This window comes from Telmatherina bonti (assembly GCF_933228915.1).
Source record: "Telmatherina bonti genome assembly, chromosome: 5".
NCBI lineage: Eukaryota > Metazoa > Chordata > Actinopteri > Atheriniformes > Telmatherinidae > Telmatherina > Telmatherina bonti.
This window is the reverse complement of record NC_136623.1, coordinates 16,254,632-16,275,923: the sequence shown is the minus strand read 5'-3', so window position 1 is coordinate 16,275,923 and position 21,292 is coordinate 16,254,632. Positions and strand designations below refer to the sequence as shown.

The 21,292-nt window shown below is 37.8% G+C and overlaps 1 protein-coding gene across 1 annotated transcript in view; it reads left to right on the top strand.

Moving 5' to 3' along the window:
• Positions 1–243: 243 nt before the first annotated feature.
• Positions 244–21,292, top strand: part of grik3 (glutamate ionotropic receptor kainate type subunit 3) — a gene marked incomplete at both ends in the record, with an annotated part of 101,211 nt that continues 80,162 nt past the window's right edge. The window contains one exon of the mRNA XM_079241400.1: positions 244–358. Within this exon, the coding sequence (XP_079097526.1) occupies positions 244–358 (115 nt within the window). The remainder of the gene's footprint in view (positions 359–21,292) is intronic.

Here is a 21,292-nt window from a genome sequence, read left to right as displayed (position 1 = left end):
CGATCGAGTCGTTTTTTAGACTTGTGAAAAACACACAGTGAGAGAGAGAGAGAGAGAGAGAAAGAGAGAGAGAAAGAAAAGCAGAGAAAAAGAAACCCAAGGAGAATGTTGCACCAAGTACAATGAGCACAGAGTTGTCGCAGCCACCCCAATTCCACATATGTTTAACCGAATTTAGTTTTGATGCGCAGTTCTGACTCGTCTTTGGAATTTTAAAAAAGTGGATCCCAAGACTTTGCAACCATGCGAATTACTTGGCAGTCTCCTCGGAGTGCGATTTGGGAATATTGGACATCGCTGATTGCATGTCTCTTTTGGATTCAGTACTCTTACGGGATGCCTCATGTTATACGAATAGGTAAGTTGTGCATCTACACACACGCGCGCGCACACACACACACACACAGGTTTGCATTGTCACCTTGAAAGTTGCTCCTTAATGAGCACATTTCAGTGCGAGTCTTGCAGCAGATAGTTTGTCCACTAAATGAGCAGTGTGTTTCATTCCCCGCGCGTCTCAGTCGGGTCGGGTGTGAATTTTCATTTTACTTAACGACCAATAGCTGAAAGGCAACAGGAGACAAGTGCATTGTAACACACCGAAAATGTTGCAAATTCCTTCTCCGCTCAGGTGCAGCGCAAGGAAACATGGGTTAGTGTGACCTCTCTGCACTCTGCCTTGTGTGCTCCATTTTCCGCGGCCAGCATGTTGAGTCACCAGATATGCTCAGCCTCCTTTTGCCTTCTGGAATCGCGACGTTTCGACACAATCTGTTAGTTAATGAGCACTGTTTAAAATAACAAAGTCTTAAACAACCCCTAAGCCAGGCTTAATGTGTGTTTAATAATTTAATTTAAAAAAGAGAGGAGTGTGAATTTCTTTTTATCGTGTTTTATAGTGTTTTTTTTTAGTGTTATAGAAAGTTATTGGACAAAACAGTTAAGCACTGTAAAATAGTGGAGAAAAAAAAGTTGCAGTAAGCACTTAAATCTTGGTTACCTCGTTTACAAACTCGGAGACAAAAGAAAAGAGGAGAAAACGGGCAGCCAAGTTTCTGCAGGCTTTGTTTTTCTCAAATCACTCAGTGAGGAACAATGTGGGAATTGTCATTCGGAGGCTGGCGATGTGATGAAACCCTCCGCGCGGCCAAGAGACAGGGGCAGAATGAAGATCAATACGTTTTTTTGTTAGGAAGGCGAATCGTTTTTGACATTTGGCGGAGTGCCATTCACAGCAATTACTCAAAATGGCATTGGCCCACATTAACATAGCACTACAACAGGAGGAGTACAGGCAGCATCTTTAATGGAACGGAGCTTTTTGTGTCCTAGATGGGTGAAAGTGGATGCAGAGTGCACAATTGCGCAGTCCATATCTTGTATTTGGACAGCTCTAAATTGCCTTTCTAAAGGAGTTTCTTCTTTCTACATATTTGCAAAATATCAACTCAAATCACTTTTTTTTTTGTTCCAAGCCCAGTGGGTGGTCCCTGGACGGATATTATGTTAAATAAAAGTTATTAAACGCTATGACGTGGGAAAATAGGCTGCATCTTTTAACACAGTAGCTAATGCTGAACGAATGTCCCTGACCTTTTGTTTTCTTAAGTAAAACTGTAGCTTGAACTAAAGATAAAAACTGCATTATTCAAAGTATAGAGTGCATGTATGTAGCTGGGCATCATGTGCAGGCATCAGGGTGGCCCAGCATGTGTCTGTGATTGACTGCTGTCTTCATGTTCTCCTTCACCACTGTTTATAGACCTTGGTAATGTTTTTTGGAAACTGCACAAACACTAAAGCTCTCCTTTTTCTGATCTGAAGTGAAGTTGTCTGGTCAAAGGGGCATTTTTATTCCCTCTGAATATATTTTTCTTTTATGAGGCAGCTACTAAAATGAAAACTTGAAACAGATTTGACAGGCTTTGTTTTCTTTTTTTTTTTTTTTTTTTTTTTTATAAAAGATGTCAAAGTGCAGAGTCAAATATACCCTGAAAAGTGCTAGACTTGCACTATTACTTTTTATAGCTTGTGATGGGAGCAAATTTTAATTTGTTTTGTTTGTGTGTTTGATAGAAAGCTGTCAGGATTCACCTCCACAAAATAGAGCCGGAAAAACGAAAGCAAACAAACTCAAAAGGCCTCGTTCTCTATATGATCTTTTGAAACTGGCTGTTTGTGTGCAGCCGTCGGGGTGTATATATCCATTTTTGCCTGTGTGAAAATATACAACACTTTCAATAAAAATACCATTTACATAATTCAATTTTATCTATCATAGTAAAAAAGCTTGAGGGTGTGCATGAAATATGCAAAATGTGTGTGTTATTGCAAACATGTAGCTTGCTATTCTGAGAGAGGGATCATTAGAATTCAGTTTACTGATTCATTTAGGGTTGAGCGCTCTTTGGAGTGGATGTGTAGTGGACTGTTTTCTATTTTTTTTCTTTGCAGTTTGGTACTTAGTGTAGAAGTCTACGCAGTGCTCTATGTTACAACCCCCCTACTGAAGCCAACAGAGGGCTCTATAGTCAGTGCACGGCTGTTAATGTCGCTCCTCAGCATTGGTTATCAACCCAATAAACCAGTAAAATTCTTCGAGGTGGGCGGTGGAATTTCAACCCAGTGCTGTGTGTCTGTTCTGTGTCTGCTTTTGGTAAGGTGGCTTGCAGTTCTCCAAGTACACCATCTGGGTAATGGTGAGCATCCAAGGTAGAGTTGTTGCCATTGATTTTAGTGCTTTTACAGTGCATTGCTCTAAGTTGAGGCCAGATGGTCGCTCTGTCTCATTCAGCAGCTTCTGTCTGTTGGAGTGAACAAAAAGCCTACTTCTCCTGTATTTGTCCTCTAACATGCTGCGCTTCTCTTTAGTCTCCCTCTGCTTCTGTTTTGTGCATCTTTTTCCCGACATATTTTGCAACCTTTCATCTTATCGAGGAACCATTTCAGTTGGAATCCTGATGTTTTTGTAATAAAAGACAAAAAAATTGGCTCAAGGATCTTAAGCCCCCCCCCACCTTTTTTTTTCTCTAGACTGCAGAGAATTTGTACGTTTGCCAACAGAGAGATAAGACACACATGAAAGTTGTACACTGATGATTTTATTGAATGTAATGGTTGTTTTTCCTCTTTCATTCTCTAACCTTATTAAGTTGCAGCGTGTCTGTAGTTTAGCAAGGCCCGTACCTTGCTGTGGTCTCCACGGAGAGACAGTCCAGTGTATAAATGTCTGTATGTCACAGCATACGTAAATGATTCCTTTTCTGTTGTTAAGGCATCCAATAATGACCGTTTATCATGCTTTGTCTCATTCAGCTGTGCACTGATGAAACTAATTCATCATTTGTTGCCTCTTCTCTCTGTGAGGTTAGTCACTGCCTGACAGGGATTTATTGAATAATCAATTACTTTATCTACCTTATACATAAAACACTTAATCAGTGCCAGTTAATCAATCTCCCTCATGATTTTATGTTGATTTCATTTCCTTAGCTTGTCACTCTGCCTCAACAACACCTGCTCATGTGCATTTTTCCTAAGAGGCTTCTGGAGGGCAGAACTCTATCTTTTTTTTTTTTTTTTTAAATTTTTTTTTATTATTATTGGCTGTGAAACAGGCTCAAAGTTTCAATATGAGCTGACAAATGCGCAGCACTTGAAGTTGTGTGCAGCATGACCGCTCCCAAGCTTCACTGAGATGAATCAGGTTTGTGGTCGCCACTTTTGGTTGAAGTTTTCAAACACAGAGCCACTTCAGTGGCTTGTCGTTATCCCTGCATGGGCAGCAGAGAGAAACTGGGAATTTTTTCCTTTTTTTTTTTTCTTTCTAAATGTAATACACTCTTCTGTGGAGGTACAGGGAGGATCCCCTCCACTCTCATGCTCCCTGAGATCCTCATCATTACGGTTTGGGTAAATGTCTCATCTGAATTGACTCTGACTTGTTTTAATATGCTGTGAAATTCTCTGATGGTGTTTTAAAATTCTGCTTCTAAAAAAGTCAGATGCAGGAGATGTGTATTGAGGAATACCCAAAGGATCACGCTATAGTTGGGTCAGTGCAGAAAAAGGTGTGTTTGGTGATGAAAAAGAGCGATGAAGATTTATGCCATCAAATGTTTTTATCAAATTAAGATTGCCATCAGCTGCTGAGTGGAAATGAATATTTTATTTTCATCAAATTTTAATCTCCACCCCCCCACACAGAGACATAGAAGAAGTGAAGAGAAGCATGCTGGTGGAGGCTTGGAGCTGAGGAGTTGCGGTGAATATGAACAAAGGCTAGTAGAGGTCACAGAGGAATTGGATACACAGAGAAGCTACTTTGATGTGTAATTCCATTATCTGTTAGCACAAGCAGAGATTGAAACAGGAGGAATACGGTGGTTGTTTCACCTGTACTAAGGCACTCCCCCATGCACATCAGCATGAACCCAGATGGATGGAAGAAATAGGAGAGGCCCGCTTTCCACCTTCTTCAGTCTCTGGTATCTGTATCTTTTTAACACACACAAACACAGACACGTACCACATAAAACCTCACTCCATCCTCAACATTTTCTAAAACATATGTCTGGTCTCGCTGGGCCTCTTGTACACAATCCAATTCCATTCTCTCTGTCAGCACTCTCGTGGCTCATCATTAGCTTCAATCTTGCTGATGAGAAATGGCAGATGTTCCTTTTGTTGAGTCTGAATGTACAGTCTTCTGCTCGTCTGTGATTCTGTTAAGATGCACTGCAAAGGTATGTTCAACTTCCTCTGAGAAGCATGTGCAGGGGTTTCATCAGTTATTTTTTTATGTTAAATGAGTAAAGACATTCAACATGTAATGAATGCAGAGTGTTAATCCAAGTCAGACTAAATCAAACAAACTGTGCATGTCCAAGAGATGGCTTAACGCTCTTAAAATAGCTTGTAATGTGTGCTATTGTTAAAATATGACCAAGTAAACTACCTGCCTCAAAATTCAGCCAAACATAATAATGATCATCCAATAATCCAAGCCACTAGGGGCTAATAGAGCGGATCTACCAACCAGCAAGATAATCTTGGGACACAGCAGGTCCCTATCTAGCCCCAACTAGCTTAGCTTAGCTGCTGCTCACACACCAGATGGTGTTTTCATATCATACTAGAAAGTAGATGCGCCGCAGTGAAAGGTCTGCTACAAGCATATGCTTCTGTCTATTGATATAAATAAGGTGGTGAATTCCTGATGGCTATAAATCTTTTGCTGTTCATTAAAAAAAAAAAGATGCCTCTGGTTTGTTGTACATATGAATTTTGGATGCTATTTAACATAAAAATGTTTCTTCAGCAACATTAGTAAACTGTGAGGTTAAATCCATGGCTTTTACAGGTCAGTTTATCCAATCAACATTAGTTAAAACTTTCATATTTCAAGTAGCAATCCTTTAGTTGATATATTGGAGAAGCATCTGTTGCAAGGATTATATGGACTGGCTGTGATATTGCTGAGGGAAAGACAGAGTGAGAATCAGAATCAAAACTCCTATGGGCTTCTTTGTATTCAGAGATCGAAGCAAAAGTCATCGAAACTGGTAACCAGTTTCTGGTCCACAGTTTATTGTTTGAAATGACCATATGGCTTTTCTCAGTACAGAAGAAGAAAGAAAATTAAGTAAAAAGGAAACGCCAAGACAATTACAACAAAGAAACATTAAAGATACAACACAGAAAAAATAAAGAGAGAAATTAAAGCAAACATGTAAAAAAATTTATAGAGTGTCCAGAATTCTACAGTTTTAAGTGATAGAAACTGAAACCAAACCTCACATTCTTAGTGTGTTAGAGAGATGACCAGCAAGTAATCATGTGTCTGTCTGAGTGTGCTGGTTTTCACCACTGTGCTCTGAAAGACTGATAGAAATCTTTTTAAAATGACACAGGTCTCTGAGCACAGTATCTGACTGAATGGATGTGAGCCAGTGAAAGCTTGAACATATTGAAATGTTGCGTTGTTGATTTAAGTACAAAAAAAGAAAACACTTTAATTATAAAAAAAAAACCAAAAACAACCCAACCTTAAAAATCTCATCATTGACACATCAATCATCAACTTGATTAGTATGACCTATAAATTTGCTTGAGGACACTCTGTGCCCCTCACGGACCCCTTGTCATTATAGCTGAATGTTTGCTCTTCGGATTTGACATTGTTTTGAAATTCATGGCATGTCAATGTTGGCTATTTCCTCGTGAATGTTTCTGTTGCAAGGCAATGAATCAAATTTCATCCTCAAGCCATTTGTCTTTATTATGCGCCCTTGTCCTTTCCATTTGACTCTCCCATCGCAGCCCTCCTCGGGGCTCTGCTGGAAAACTTGAATAATTTCAAAACATTTGAGGGAAAAAAAAAAAAAGGTAAAATGAAAAGCTTGATCAAAGGACATTTTATTTTCAGGGTCATGCTCATAATATAACATAGCTAATTAGAATGATCTTGTTGGAGGTAATTTGGTGATTATTATTTATTTATTTTTTTTACATTTCAGCACAGGGAGCAATTTGTCTTCACTTTTCCAGACACACTGTATATGTTGGCAAACCAGGCACACACCATGGGCATGCAAAGCACTGCAGCAAAAGAGACTGAGCTGGGAGAAAAACACGACAGTGGCTACGCAGATGAAGCTAGGGGGACTCTTGTTTAGCCGGTTAATTAGCTTGAACCTTTTGATCCCAATTTTAAAACTCACCACGTTGCATTGCTGGCTCCTTTTGTGCGTTGCCCCAAGCCAGATAAAACCCGGCTTTATTCCGGTGCCTTTCAAACACCACCGCATTCAGTGGAGCAGTATTAGCTTTGCTTTCCATCCCTGTGTAAGCGTCAACCTTATCTGTTCCGAGACGCTCTGTGTAAACTTGCTCACCTCTGACACCTCAGTTACGTACAGTTTCACACATGCGTTGCGGCTGCAAGACCTTTTCTTCTTCCTGGTTTAAAGCAATCAAATTTTGACAGTGGAGGTATCAGCTGCGGTGCACAGGTTTAAATCCTATTTAACTTGGGCCAAGGACAAAGAATAGAGGGTGACACCGCTTCATTATGCCCTTTTAATCAAGCTCTCATTGTTATAGGTGCACTGCAAATGTCAGGTCTTGGTTGTGTGATTCGCCCAAATTGCTGTTCCATGGCTGTAGGGAGATGTGTGTGCGCGGGCATGTGGTAAGGAGGGGGAGGGAAGAAGAGAAAGAGAAGGAGTGTGTGCATGACAAGGGGATGTATAAGGGGAGCTGGCGTAGAATCCCTGGAGCGTATGGGTAGAGCAGGAGTTACTAATCAACTGAGAGGGAGTAGGCTAAAGGAGACTCACCCTCTATTTCCCCCAGAGAGGAAGAGGAGGAACAGATAAGACAAACCTCCTCTGGTAAAAAAAAACACTACAAATGAATGAGTATCTTGAAAAATACCAAGAGTTGGAGGTGGGAAGGGGGCTAGAGATCTTTTCTCCGCGTTTTTACCTCACCATCATCTTCCTTTCCTCCTTCCTTTTCATCCTGGCAGCAACAAATGCCGGGACTACCAAAGAAAGTGCATTAGACTCGGGGGGGGGTTACCTCTCTAGCCCCTGTGCTTGCCCCTCCACTGATGGATGGCCAGGAGGTTGCAAGCCAGTGTCAATTTAGTTAACACAGCCAATACCCAGAAGATTCCACTCAGCACCCACGCTCTGTGCTGGCGAGACAATCTGCGATGGTCTGTCCTCCATCTAGGGGAGTGTTTCATCAGCTGGCGATCGTCTGTCCAGGTTGTAGCTCAAGAACAGTGTGGTTAACCACAAAATGTTCCCCTGTGACTCATCTCAAGACAGCTTGTCTGCATGTGACCACCTTCAGATATATGGAACAAGCCAGAGATTACTGTTGACAGGGAAGGGGAGCGGAGGAGAGACTGTGGGCGGTTTGAGGCTGGCAGTACATTTTGGTAAAGCTATTAGTGACGCTTGTATGAATTAAGGCCTTTAATGTCAGGCCAGGAAAGCTAGTATGTAACTGTCCTGCAGGTTTATTACTCTTTCCGATGTACTCTTTCAGAAATACAGATGGCTGTCATAGTAACCACTTACATTAACTAAAGGGAGACTGTAGCTGGTAATTAAGCGGCAGGTCTTTTTTAATTTACTTCACTTTTCTATTTCAGAGAGTTAATGAAGAATTTGACTTGGGATTGTTGCTATTTTCATCTTAAAAATGTCTTCTTTCTGTACTGTTCTGCATTGTTTTTACAGTCACTTTACAGATTATGAACCCTTGTTCACTGAATAAAGTATATTTGATTTGATTATATTAGCTTAATAAGATAATTGCTTTCTTCTTTAATTCATGAAAATGCTCACATTTCTTTGTTATCTTCATCATATTTGTTTATTATATACAAATGACTGAAGTCTGCCCGTTTCAAGTCTTCTACTAATTTTTCAAAAGTGAAAATGCTGCTCAGTGTCTTGTTTTGTTGCAAACGCATAACCTCGGAGCTCCGCTTTTACTTGTCCAGGGAAATAAAATAGAATTAATTCAACGAATTCTGGCCAAGTTGTGAATAAAACAAGGGAAACTATGAGCTACACTCCTAATTGCTTTTCACTAAGACTGAACACTGCAACACGAAATCTGTCTGCGCCAAAATAATCTGCAATCAGCAAGTATTATCTGTTTGATGAAAAGGATCAATTGAACCAATGCTGCAGTAATCATATGCAAATTTAATGACGCATCTGCAGTGTATTAGGCTGATTATTTTCATTGCTTGAGCAAACAATGAATATCTTCCCTGTCCGCCATTTTAGTAAGACATGACATAAAACGTGAGAATTAATATCGTTTTCCTCTTTAAGACACATTTGGATTTTCTGTTTTTAAGGGTTGTGACATTAAACTTCTCTTGTTGGAGAAGCTGAAATGTGGTCTTCTGTGAACGAGTGTGTATGCCTGAAAAATCTGAGCCCCCTTTAAGACATGTTTAATGTTATTCAGTCACAAGTTGCAACCACCTCAAAGAGCAAAGGAGTTCTAAATGTTTACATTTGCTAAAGAAAATTGTTTGATTTGGAAATATCAATAATCTAAATGTCTACCAGAAATGCCACAACTTGGGAAGAGGGAGAAGTAGTGGCAAATAAAGACATAAAGAACCTCAATAGGTTAAACCAACAGAGTGTTAAATGATTATACATACAGCACAGTTTCAGCAAAGGGCTGCTGCAGATGTGTTGAATGTAGCTTCCATTTCTACCAAAGAGCCTTTTTTTACTTTCATTGTTACTTGGGAAAATGTACAACTGACCACATTAAAAATAATTGGCATCATGTTAGTATCAGAGACTTAATGTTCAGCGAATGTCCAGCTCAGACTCCCTCTGCACGGCTCATGTATGGATGGCTCGTCTGCCAGGGAAGTAATTACTTCAATGTGGTTAGGTCCATTTCTTTTGTCTAAGGAACACAGCAGAGAAATTTAAAAATGAACGTCTCTAATTTCTTATTTGTTTTATTTTGAAGATTTTATTTGTTTGATAAATTGCCCATTTTGAACCTTGGTCACACAAGTTGTTTGAGGATAATTAAGTGTGGGCTTCTGAAAATTGTAGATCTTCCTTTTTTTTTTCTGGACTGAACCAATATAGTCAGGGATGTTGATTATCATTTTTCACAGCCTGAAATAAATCCATATTAATTATTGATTAACATCTTTGCTCCCAACTAAAATTTAAAATACTGTAAAATCAGATGTGATGCAGGAGTCAGTGCAGTGTTTACTTTCTCAGCAGATAGTATAAAGAAAAAAGTCATTTTCTTTATTGTACATTTAACCCTCGCCTACAGGACTGCAGAGAATAAAGTGATGTAACAAAAAGGGGCAGACTTTAAACACTTGTATGGTTTTATCTAATTCATTTTTCCTTTATCTTGGGCTTTAGGAGGCTATGAAACCACAAGCTGGCTGTCTGATCTTGATTTCCGGTCTCTTGAGCAAAGACAGATTAGGGACCCCACGTTATTTGTCAATATTCTGCCATGGCAGGATAGTATGACACGACAAGATGAGGCCAGTGTGCGAGTATGTGTGGAGCCTATTAGTGTAGCGAGTCTTTCGAGCTACTGTCAAATCTAAAACAGGACACAAGAAGATGTTATCTCTAATTATGTGCTTTGGTGCATTGGAGAAGTATGAGCACCATCCAGCTGCTTGTCTGTCAGGCTTTAATTCTTTTTGTTTCACATTGTAGGTATCATAGTGACAGAAAAGGCGTCCTGTTCCCATTTCTTGTCTCCTTTCTGTATTCCCCATTTTCCTGCCCGTATGAAAAGAAATAACCATTGAAGTCATGTCTTTTACAAGGGTAAAAGACAATCTTTTGTTTAGGTCCCATTCATAGGTCTTTCTTTTCTTTTGCCCCCCCCCTCCCCCCTTATGACATGGGCTCATTGTGTTAATCCCTTGCCAGAGTACAATGATAACTCCTGTCTTTCACCTGTGTTGACCCATGCACCTATCTCCTCAACACACTTTATTACCAGACATGCATTTCAATTTGCAAACCCAATCACCAGAATCGTATGAGCTGCTGGTTGGAAAGCAAATGAGCCCCATTCAGTCTTTTCCCCCCATATTTCCAATGTATTTATGATTATGAAAGAAAATTAAATTGCCTGAACAAACCACTTGCAGGAAAAAAAAGTCTCTTTCTTTCTTTTCTTTCTGCTGTTTTTTTTTTTTTTTTTTTCAAGTACTTCATTTGATTGCACCCGCCAGCCACCTTTGCTTCCATCTAGCGCTTCCCTGGTCTTCTGTAGACCTTGATTTCAGAGTCGAAGGTTGGGGGTGGAGGTGGGAATAATAGCACATGGAAATGGCCTGGTGATTGCCTTCCTCCTGGCGTGGTGATGGAGGGTTTGTGCGATTGCGCTGCTCCGGCCCCTCCCTCTTTGGTGGCTGATTAGCTTCAGAGCCCTGGAGCTCCGGAGTGACACACTGGCTCATCAGACCCTGCTCAGTCTGTCAGAGACCCACTTGATTGCACGATGCTTCATAATTGTACCCCATTCTGGGTTAGTGTCCGGTGTACTGCCATCTCATCTCCATGTTCCAGGGTGCGCCTTGTGATCCATCCCCATTCCGGAGATTTGAGCAAAAGCAAATTTATTGCAAGTATTGCTCTTTGAGACATTCGATACGCTTACATTTAGAAATGTTAATGCTCGATCTCTCAATCACTACACGCAGTTTACGATGAAATTGTTTAATAATGAATGCTCGTCAATAACAAATTAATATTGGCATTTTTAGATGCAAATTGAACGGAATCTGCTGGTGCAGAAAACTGGGCAACATTTTTGACTAGGAGTGCTGCTTTGAACTCCCTGTTTCTGCCTGCCAACACCAACTTCTGCAAACGGACCTGCTGTAACATCTTTTTTAGTAAGATGATTGAAAAAGAATTGCTATAACATTTATAATGATTGAGATGGTGGACATGATTGAAAGTTAAAGCAGTCAGAGTGGAGGACTTGGAGGGCCCTTGCCCAGGTTATTGATTCAAATAGCTCATGTGGGTGAATTGCTCGAGATGTGGAACTCATCATAGACTATATTAATTATTTTTATGTCCTGGCATTGGCCTCAGGTTACATTTAAGTTTCTCAAAGTTAGGACTTATGCCACTGAGATTATTCTTTAATTTTCCAACTCACACAAGACTGTTAGTCTTTGGACACTTGACTGATGTTAAATTTTTTTTTAAATTTTTTTTTCTCCCATAGGAAAATAGAAAACACATGTCTGACAAAGCTTTTCCAGGAAAATATAAGTAAACCACAATAAACATTTATAACAGTTTATATATAAATATATATAGAAAAATCCAATATTTAAAAATACACATTTATATAGTATTTAAAAGTTTCAATAAAGACATATTGTTTTATAATTACTGTTTAGTCTATGCTCAGTTTTTTATGCATATATTTTTTGAATCTTTAGATTGAATGAAAATCCTGGCGCACAGATCCACTTCTTGAAATCGAATGATGAGTGCGCTCTGATGTGAAGACATCTTTTCTGTTAAGCTATTGTAAACTTGAAATTCTGCAAAGAAAACCTCAAAACAAACAAACTGAATGAAAAAAGACAAACGTTTGTAATTGGACAAGGATTTTAAGACTTAGTCGGAAGACAAGTGTGGAAAAACCATCAACTGGGAGCATGAAATGTAAAACTGGGAGGTTGAAATGTTACAAAGCCTAGCAAGAAGTGACGCATGCATATAAAATGTAAAATATTCTTTTGAAAGCCATAAAATGACATACTTTCAACAAATCTGCAGTGCAGAGTTCTCCATCCCATTGTCTGAGGAAAGATGCTGTGAATTTGTGCTAGACTTGCAGCTACAGAGGCATTTGCCTGACTGTAGAGGCAGAAACAGTCTGTTGCTGGAGTGGTGAGGATCCTTTGTAATCCCACAAGCTGTGAATCTGCAGAGTGGGGAGTGCAGATCCAACGGTACGCTTCACTTGACTTGAGAAGCTGCTCTCTACCCAGTCCAAGGCAGATCAGAACACCAGAGTATAAAAAACTTCAGTCCCTATATGTGGACTATGTCAGGTTCTGAGATCACAAAGGAAATCATGGTTACATAGCCAAGATGTATCATGTGGCATGGATCAAACTTGTAACTTATTTGCGATAGCGCCATTTGTTGTAGCTCCTGAACAGAATTAAGCAAGACCATAGCTTATTCTTTGATGATCCAAGTAAAGCCACCCTCTTCCTTTGCCCTTCAGAGGCCTGGAAGTAAGGTGGAAAAAAGACTAGATGTTTTATGTCCGTCTCAGCTCATCAATAACAGAACATTTCAACATTATATGCATGAGATGGCACCCACACCCACTTGTGCTTTCAGATGCCTTGTTTTGCCACTAGTGACAGGAATATATAGCAAGGCCATGTCCACACAAAACACTCTGGCTTTTCCACTCACCATATAACTTGGATACCCTCCAGTCACTCAATCCAGCAGCTGCTTATCAGTCAAACAAGACGTATGAAATGACATGTTTCTGCTGTTCCGACTCCCAGAAGCTGTTGCCCATGGTCAAGACAAAAATAAATACATAAATAAAAAAAAAAAAAAGCACCCTTGATCAGCATTATGACTTGAAATCTGACAGACAACTTTTCTAGAATAACTTGCCCACTTTTTTATGATGTGTGCAATTGCATTTAAGTACATGCCAGTTTGCATTTTATTTATCTTTACCAAATATATGGTGACTGGCCACAAACTTGTTCTGTCCAGACTTTTGTACTAGCTTTTACTCATGTAAAGCTCAGGTTAATGCTGCTCAGTATTTATTTAAGTTCTTTTGTTTTTCCAGCTCCATAAGATTAATCTTATCGAGAATAATCTTATATCTGCATCTGTACATAAGTTTTATTCACTTTTCCTGGTCTCAGTGATTCCTACTGCACATTTACTAGTCTTGAGGAACACTACATTAGTTATTCCTTACAATGCTGCAGCTCTTGAATGAAATGGGATTCAGCATGAGCCTTGTACAGGCTGAGAGACACTGCGGCAATGGAAGTGACTTGTATTGAAAAGTAAATCCACCATTATATTCGGCACAAGCATTTACATATGAAGTAAAAGGTTTACGCATATGAGTGGCTCATCGTAACATTACATATTTGTTCTGCTCCCCCACCTCCCTCTCCTCACAAAAAAAAAAAGTGTCAAGGTGTTTGCCATGCAGGCTTCAGAAAAAGAACAAAAAACAGCTTTGTCAAAGGTCCCTTAAGAGCGCTGCTTCTGCGATAAAATGACATGTTGGTTTATCTTCCATCTCATTGGGTGCCTTGTTTGTATTTGTCTGGTTATGTGATGAGTAACATAATGACCATGTAAGGCAGTGCAGGAGTTTTGTCTGAACTGACTGCAGAATGTAAATACTTCTTCCTTTGCTTGCATCTATCAAATGGTTGATTGTATTATGTATGTAATGTATTTGAACTTTTTTATTTGACTGCGTCATCAGTTTTCATGGCTAGCTTTTCGGAAGACACATTGTGTCCCATTTACTTCTCTAAGGTTTTAAGCTCAGGGCTCTTTAGCGGTGCTTCCAGTTTAGAATCAGATGATACAAATCTTGACATGCAAAACATTTTTTACTCTCAATGCATAAACCGAGTATAGCTTTTTAGGCCTCAGCTTACGTTAGTCTGAGAGCTATGTCAGGGTTACTCTACTCATAAGGAGACAGGAACATGGCCTCTGCAAATCCAGTTGGAACACTTGAGCAAACCGATGGTAAACTTTTACTTGAAGTTACAAACATTGTGACATGTTGACCAGAGGGAATGAGGGGATACGCTTTGAAAACTTTCTGCAGTTCCACATTAAAAAAATAATGCAGTTTCATTTTACTCTGCTAACAGTCAGAGGAAAAGTGTTCCCAAAGTCAAGTCAAACTGTAATAAGCTTCAAATGCTTTAGGGAAGAAGTAGAAAAATTGGTACCATTACAAATACGATGGAAAGAAAAAAAAAAGTAATAGAAGGATAACCTAACCAAGTTTTTGTTCAAGTAAAACCTTCCTTGTCATCCTCTCAAAGTAAAGCTGCAGAAACCTTGGTGATGAGTTATTTCGTTTCCTCTCATTTGTTAAAAATGAATTGGCAAATGCCATTGCTACTGCTATTTGTGACTCCTCTCTTCTTTCACATGCAAGCATTGGCACAAGTTTACTAGAGCTTGTTATAACAAGAGGCCACTGACAATGCTAACCTGGTCTCACCAGAAATTGTAAAATCTAAACTCAAGTCGACATGTAGAATAGCAGCCTTTTAAAAATACAGGCTTCAAATTTGTGAGATGACTTTTATTTTTTTCTTCAGATGATTGCTTTTTGCTGCTAATTCCACATCGTAAACCCTATATGTGTACATTTACACGTATGCATGGCCTATTCTCAGGGTTTATCCCTTTATGGGATGAATTATAGATACATTTTGCAAAGCTGCACATGTCCTTGCTGGACACAGATATAGTCACCTCAGTTTAACACATGACATGTCATTACTTTGACAAGTTGGAGACTGGTGGTGCTTGAAAAGGCATTTAATTTACTGTTCTTTCTCAGAAAATGAGTATGTTGACAGTCTGTCAGTGTTGTTCTCTCAGATGATTCAACTAGACCATGTAGATGTGGTTGAAAAGTCAAAATGATTATGCATTGTAATCATTTGAGAGTTGTGCACTGTAGACTCATGTAAAAGCATAAGGGAAAGTAAAAGTTGGTTACAAAAAATTTGTTTTAAAGGTAAATACCTTTAAGAGTACAAATAATTTGGCTTATTTTTATTTATACAATATATACATAGCATGTAACTTTTTCTTTCTTATATTCAGTGTGTTTCAGTTTACAGAACCCTTAATTCACAAGAAAAAATTAACTGACTTTCAGATTGCCTGAAATTAATTAAATATTTCCTCTTTTTTTCCACCTGTATTTAATAATATATTTAATGATAAAAACATAAAATAAATTGACACAGTGTCTCCTTAATGGTTAGTTTGGTTGGTCCCTTTCACACCAGCATTTTTAAACCATGAACAGTACACTGAGGCTGTGTTCGAATATCCACACTATTCCATAACCCCTCATTTACAACACTATAGCCGACTGTATAGTGTACTCTTTCTGTTGGCAGTTCAGACAAAACTGGCTATTTTCTCCTTGTTGTAGATCACAGAATTATCGACTGTCACCACGGCAACCACCACGCGGCTTTCCAAATCCAATGCAAACTCATATATTTTTCTTATATTGTACTTTATTATTTCTTTCTTGCACATTTATTCGGTAAATATGCATAAAAAAATGAATGTTTTATAAACATTTTTTAACCTGCTTTGATGGTTGCTTGCACCACTTTGCGCTTATGTCGGCAGTGTATTGTGGTCTATGTTGATCTGTCGAATGACCATCGATGCTCACTGCTTTGCAAGATGCATTGTGCACAATTTTGAATGCACTACTTTTTTCTCTCTGGACATGACACCCCTGGAAAATGGTGTGACCGCTATATAGGGCACTATGTACGGAATAGTGTGGACATTTGGACACAGACTGAACATTTTAGGTAGGTAACCTTAAAGTGAAAGGAACAGAACAAAACAAACAAATAAACTAAGGGTGTATTCACATCAGGATAGTCGGCTACACTCGGTCCAGTTGGGGCCTCTGCTCAGTTGTAATGGGGTGTATCCATGTGGACTGATACGCTGCACTTTGGTCAAATAAGCTAAACCATTAGAATATTACATTGATACTGTCTCCTTAGTGGTGCTGTGCTAGTATCTAGCAAAAGAGAGAACAAGGCCCGTGTGAAGAAGAAAACTTTTTCATCCATTTGTGAGCTAAACATGGAGATGAAATTATCTCTGTTTTTACATTTTTATTTTTTCTTATGCAAGTATATCGCAGAAATGCACTGAAAAGAAAAGAAATGCACTGCAACAGCGGGTGAAGTATGAACAAATGACAAGGCAGAAGACGATCTATGTATTTACGCACAATGCAATACTTTGCCAGTTGCAGGAAGGTTATTTTTTGTCTGCTTCCTGTATTTGGTCTGCTTAATATGGTGCGAGACTTGCGTTTGTAGGCGGACCAGGCCTTCTTCTTTGATCTGAATCAGAATTTGTTTGGCGCATTCATATTTCCCCCAAATGAGCAAAAGAACTGGAATTCAAATCAAAAAGGCTGATGTGAATGCACTCTAAAAAACAAACAACTAAAAACAGAAAAAATAAAAAAAAAACATAAACAAAAGACAGCTACTTGACAAGAAGGTTAGTGTAAATAAAATGTTTTCATTTTTATTGTTCCTGTTTTTTTAATCAAATAGAAATGAACAATAACGCACCACTCTAATAAAGTGCTGAATCTGTCATTATGAGCTTAATATGTGCTTTTCAAAGAAATTAAAACACACATACAAACAAATTTATAACATAAAAATGGAAAAAAAAAACCTTGGAATGAACATCTTTCTTTACTTCTGTTTATTGGCAATGTAATAGAAAAGGAGATAACATTTCTCTCACTGTGGTTGCAAACCCAGTTTACCGACCTCATCTTCAGGCAGTAAACCATATAAATGTTGAATAGCAAGCAGTGTCTAATGGTGATGGTGAACAATATGGCTTTACATCCTCAAAATAAAGAAGATCATTGTTGATGGTGTGTGTAGTATTGCTATGCCCTTTCATACACTTCAAGCTTAGAAACTCTCTGGAGCGATAAAGAATGAAGAATAAATGGCAGCTGTTTTTTATTAACATGTTCAGATGCTGTTGACAGAATTGTGTTATATGTGTACATTTTTATCAAACTATGTGAGAATTTTGGTTCTTACAATATAAGTGCAGAAAAATGGTACCATGGCAAAACCTGCAATATGTTTTCCATTGAAACCGTTCCTTGTACTTTCTTTGTTTGCTAAAGTTCAAATGACTGTTAACACGAGACATATTTGTGACTAAATTCTAAATAAACTTACTTTTTCAGCCTGTGTGTCTCCACCAGTATGAAATTACCTTCAGTTATGTTTCTACCTGTGGGATGTCAGGTATTTCAAAATGTAATCAATGTGATTTTTGTTAAAGTTAAAGTGACTCTCAGCTTTAGTTTTAATAGGCAAAGCCATGTGAATGACATTCCCTGAGATCTGTAGCTGTATCACCTTGTGGCTGACATTCTCTTTCAAAAAATTGAACCAAAAAAGATATAAAATCCAACAAAATTGACTTTTACCATTGCTCAGAGTGTGTGCTTATGTGTGAAAGGAACACCTCAAACCGTTATTTAAATACAAATGGCTCACAGGGTCATCATGACTATGACCCATCTTATTTTCTTTAGTTACTGTGGAGTTCAGGCACATGCACACACACACACACACACCTTTACAAACATTATGAAATAAAACAAATGGGTTGGCCGTGATATATTCTGTCATATCAAGCCACAGTGAATATGACACAGGTCATCCATTATAAAAAGTGATTGGTTCTGTATGGGCAAATATAACGCCCCTATTTAACACCATCACCACACACACTCTCACACACAAAAATAGTCCCATCCATTACCATGATTTTCTTGCAGAGCATATCAAACAGCATAATGTGAAAGGGCAAGCACAGAGTAAACAGTGGACAAATTTTTGATTTATCATCGTAATGGAATAATTACTCGTCAGTGGCAGACTGCACAGAGCTGCTTTCCACTTTAACTGAATCAAAAGGAATCATCAAATGAGATGTGAATTTTTAATTTTTTGTCTTTTGCTGTCTTATTTTAAGTCTGTCCAGTTTGTTCAACTTTCATGTTGATTTGCAAAATCTTCAAAGCATATTGTAGTTGATTTCAAATGGTCCAATTGTATGGTTAAAAAGTATAAATGAACATGCTGACACTGCAAAATGAATTATTGTAATTTGTGCTTTGGGGTGGAGAATATTTAGCCTTTCATTGACTATATATATTTTATATATATATATATATATATATATATATATATATATATACATACATATATATACATATATATATATATATATATATATATATATATATATACATACATATATATATATATATATATATATATATATATATATATATATATATATATATATATATATATATATTTATATATATATATATATATATATATATATATATATATATATATATATATAAATATATATATGTATGTATTTTATATATGAAAATGAATTATTGTAATTTGTGCTTTTGGGTGGAGAATATTTAGCCTAAGAGGCTCATCTGTTTTGTTCATTGACTATATAAAAAAAGTATATATATATATATATATATATATATATATATATATATATATATATATATATATATATATATAAACTGTGTGAAACACTAGAAAACTGCAGTGGTCTCAACTGCAGTTTGAAACTCATTTGTTTGGGCAGGCACACTAGGCTGTGGGAATGCATCCATGAAGGCACTCTATATAAAGGCTTTAGCATTATGAGCACACATTTTTAACTTATCAGCTGTTATTTACTAGGGGGAAATATACAGCGATAAGGAGAGGCTGTTTGGACACAGCAGAGAAAGAAACTTGCTTTCACTGCTACAAGCTATTGCTTTTGCAGACTCCAGGGCATGGTCAAACTTTCAGCATGGATTTTAAAAACTTTGGTTACACATTTTTTCTTTAATCGTATCTTCATATTTTTTAAATATAGTTTCATGTAACCTTATGTACCAAACTGCAAACCTATCTAGCTATTAATTAATGTATTTGTTGTGACATGAAATGTTGAGAAGAGTCTTTAGTCTCCACTAATTAATTCCAAAAGTGAGAAAACCCTGCTATATTTCTCGGAATGAGCTAACATGTCACTTGAATGACAGAGGTACCCGAGATCAAAGTAATATAGTTAATAACCACGTGCCATATTTTCTTTTAGGGAGTAACGTACTAAGAAGTATAGAATCCCTTCGGTGTTCAGCTTGTAGTGGCTGCTGTGCAGGGAAAAGGAATTATTAGATTTAATTGTATAGATGAGAGAGAAAAGCAATGAATAAATAAGAGGTTATACGGTTCTGCAATTCAAATCGGCCTTGGATTCAATTTGTTTATGGAATGGTAATAGCAGGACCAGAGAGAGAAGGCAGAAAATGGCGTGTGATTTCCTGCACTTGCTTGCATCACGCCATGCTAATTTGTGTTTTATGCTCTGCAAATGCAAGCATGGAAAGCAAACCTTGGTGTAGAATTGGATTTTATTTTAGATGTACTTTATTTATGTTTCTATGTATTTATTTAGATGGTTACTATGAAAGGATCAATCTTGCTAGTTTTGGGTAATAATTGCAAGATCTGAGCAGCTGTTATAGTCTTCATGAGAACTGCTTTTAGCCCAAGTGGTGACTCATGTTTCAATTTTCATGATCTCTTCGTAGCCTAGTGGGTCTCTTCAAAGACCACAAAAAAGTGTGTGAATAAGAAAGGCACAGCGTAAATGTCCCTCCTAATGACTCTCAGCAGGACTACTGCTTGTATCTTTTATGAGGCAGGAAGAAAGGCATGCATCATTATAGAGCGCCCATGTGAAATCCACTAGCAGCATGATGCTCAACAAAAAGAATCCCCTCCTGGCAAATCGGGCGTAATGGGACACATTAGCGTATCGTTAGCCTGTTAGCATGCCTGGAGGTCAGACACTTACTGCCAAATTCCTGCTGCTGCAGAAAAAGAAGAGCTGGCTCTAGATGTCTGTTCATTCATTTGTGAAAAGATAAGACACATGCAAAGATGTCTCAATACAAGATGTCGAATATTACTGATAGGAATTAATAAGTCGAATCCCATCTATTCTACAGACACTTTTTCAAGTCAAACACAGATATTCTCAGATGCTGCTTAGATTAAACGCTGCTTCCACAGAGTAGCAGCAGAACTTCATTGTGTACACAATGTACACAATGAAGACCCCAGTATGTATAAAAAGCATATGTATTACCTGCCCTCTTGTTTAACATGTGCTAAACATTACATTAAAGTCTTTAGTCATTCATATATGTATATGTATTTTGGTTTGAATAAATCATTGTCCGTTTGAATATTACTCATAAAATTTTGAAATGTTACAAAAATAAAAAGGACTATAATATAAGTTTATAATTGGCTGCTGAAGATGCCCATTGCATCAATAAAAGCAGATCTCTTATATTTAGAGTTTCTACGACAGCAATTAGGGGCATTTATGGCTTCTGCTTTGTCAGAAAGTCAGTATGGTAAATTGCAAAATGGACTATACTTAGTACTTTTCTAATAATATGGCCACTCGAAGCACTCATTAACAAAGAACATACTCACATCTCTGCATTATTAATAATTTTATTATTAAAACATCATATATTTGTAAAATAGAAAAAAGTGCATTAAAGAACAAGTGGGGAGACACTTATGGGAAGGTTAATGAAAATATCAGCAATGTAGGATAGTAGAGAAAGACATTTAGTTGAGGGAAAGTTTTATTAAAGGAAAACTGATCTATTAACCACTTGACAGTGTTCTGCTAACAGAAGTGCAACATAAAATTTTATCTGTTTTGACTCACCTTGGATGCAAATGATTGGACTGCAGGCTGATGGTATGCTGTACCATGGGAAAATAAAATCACTAATAGTTAAACAAATGACATGTAAC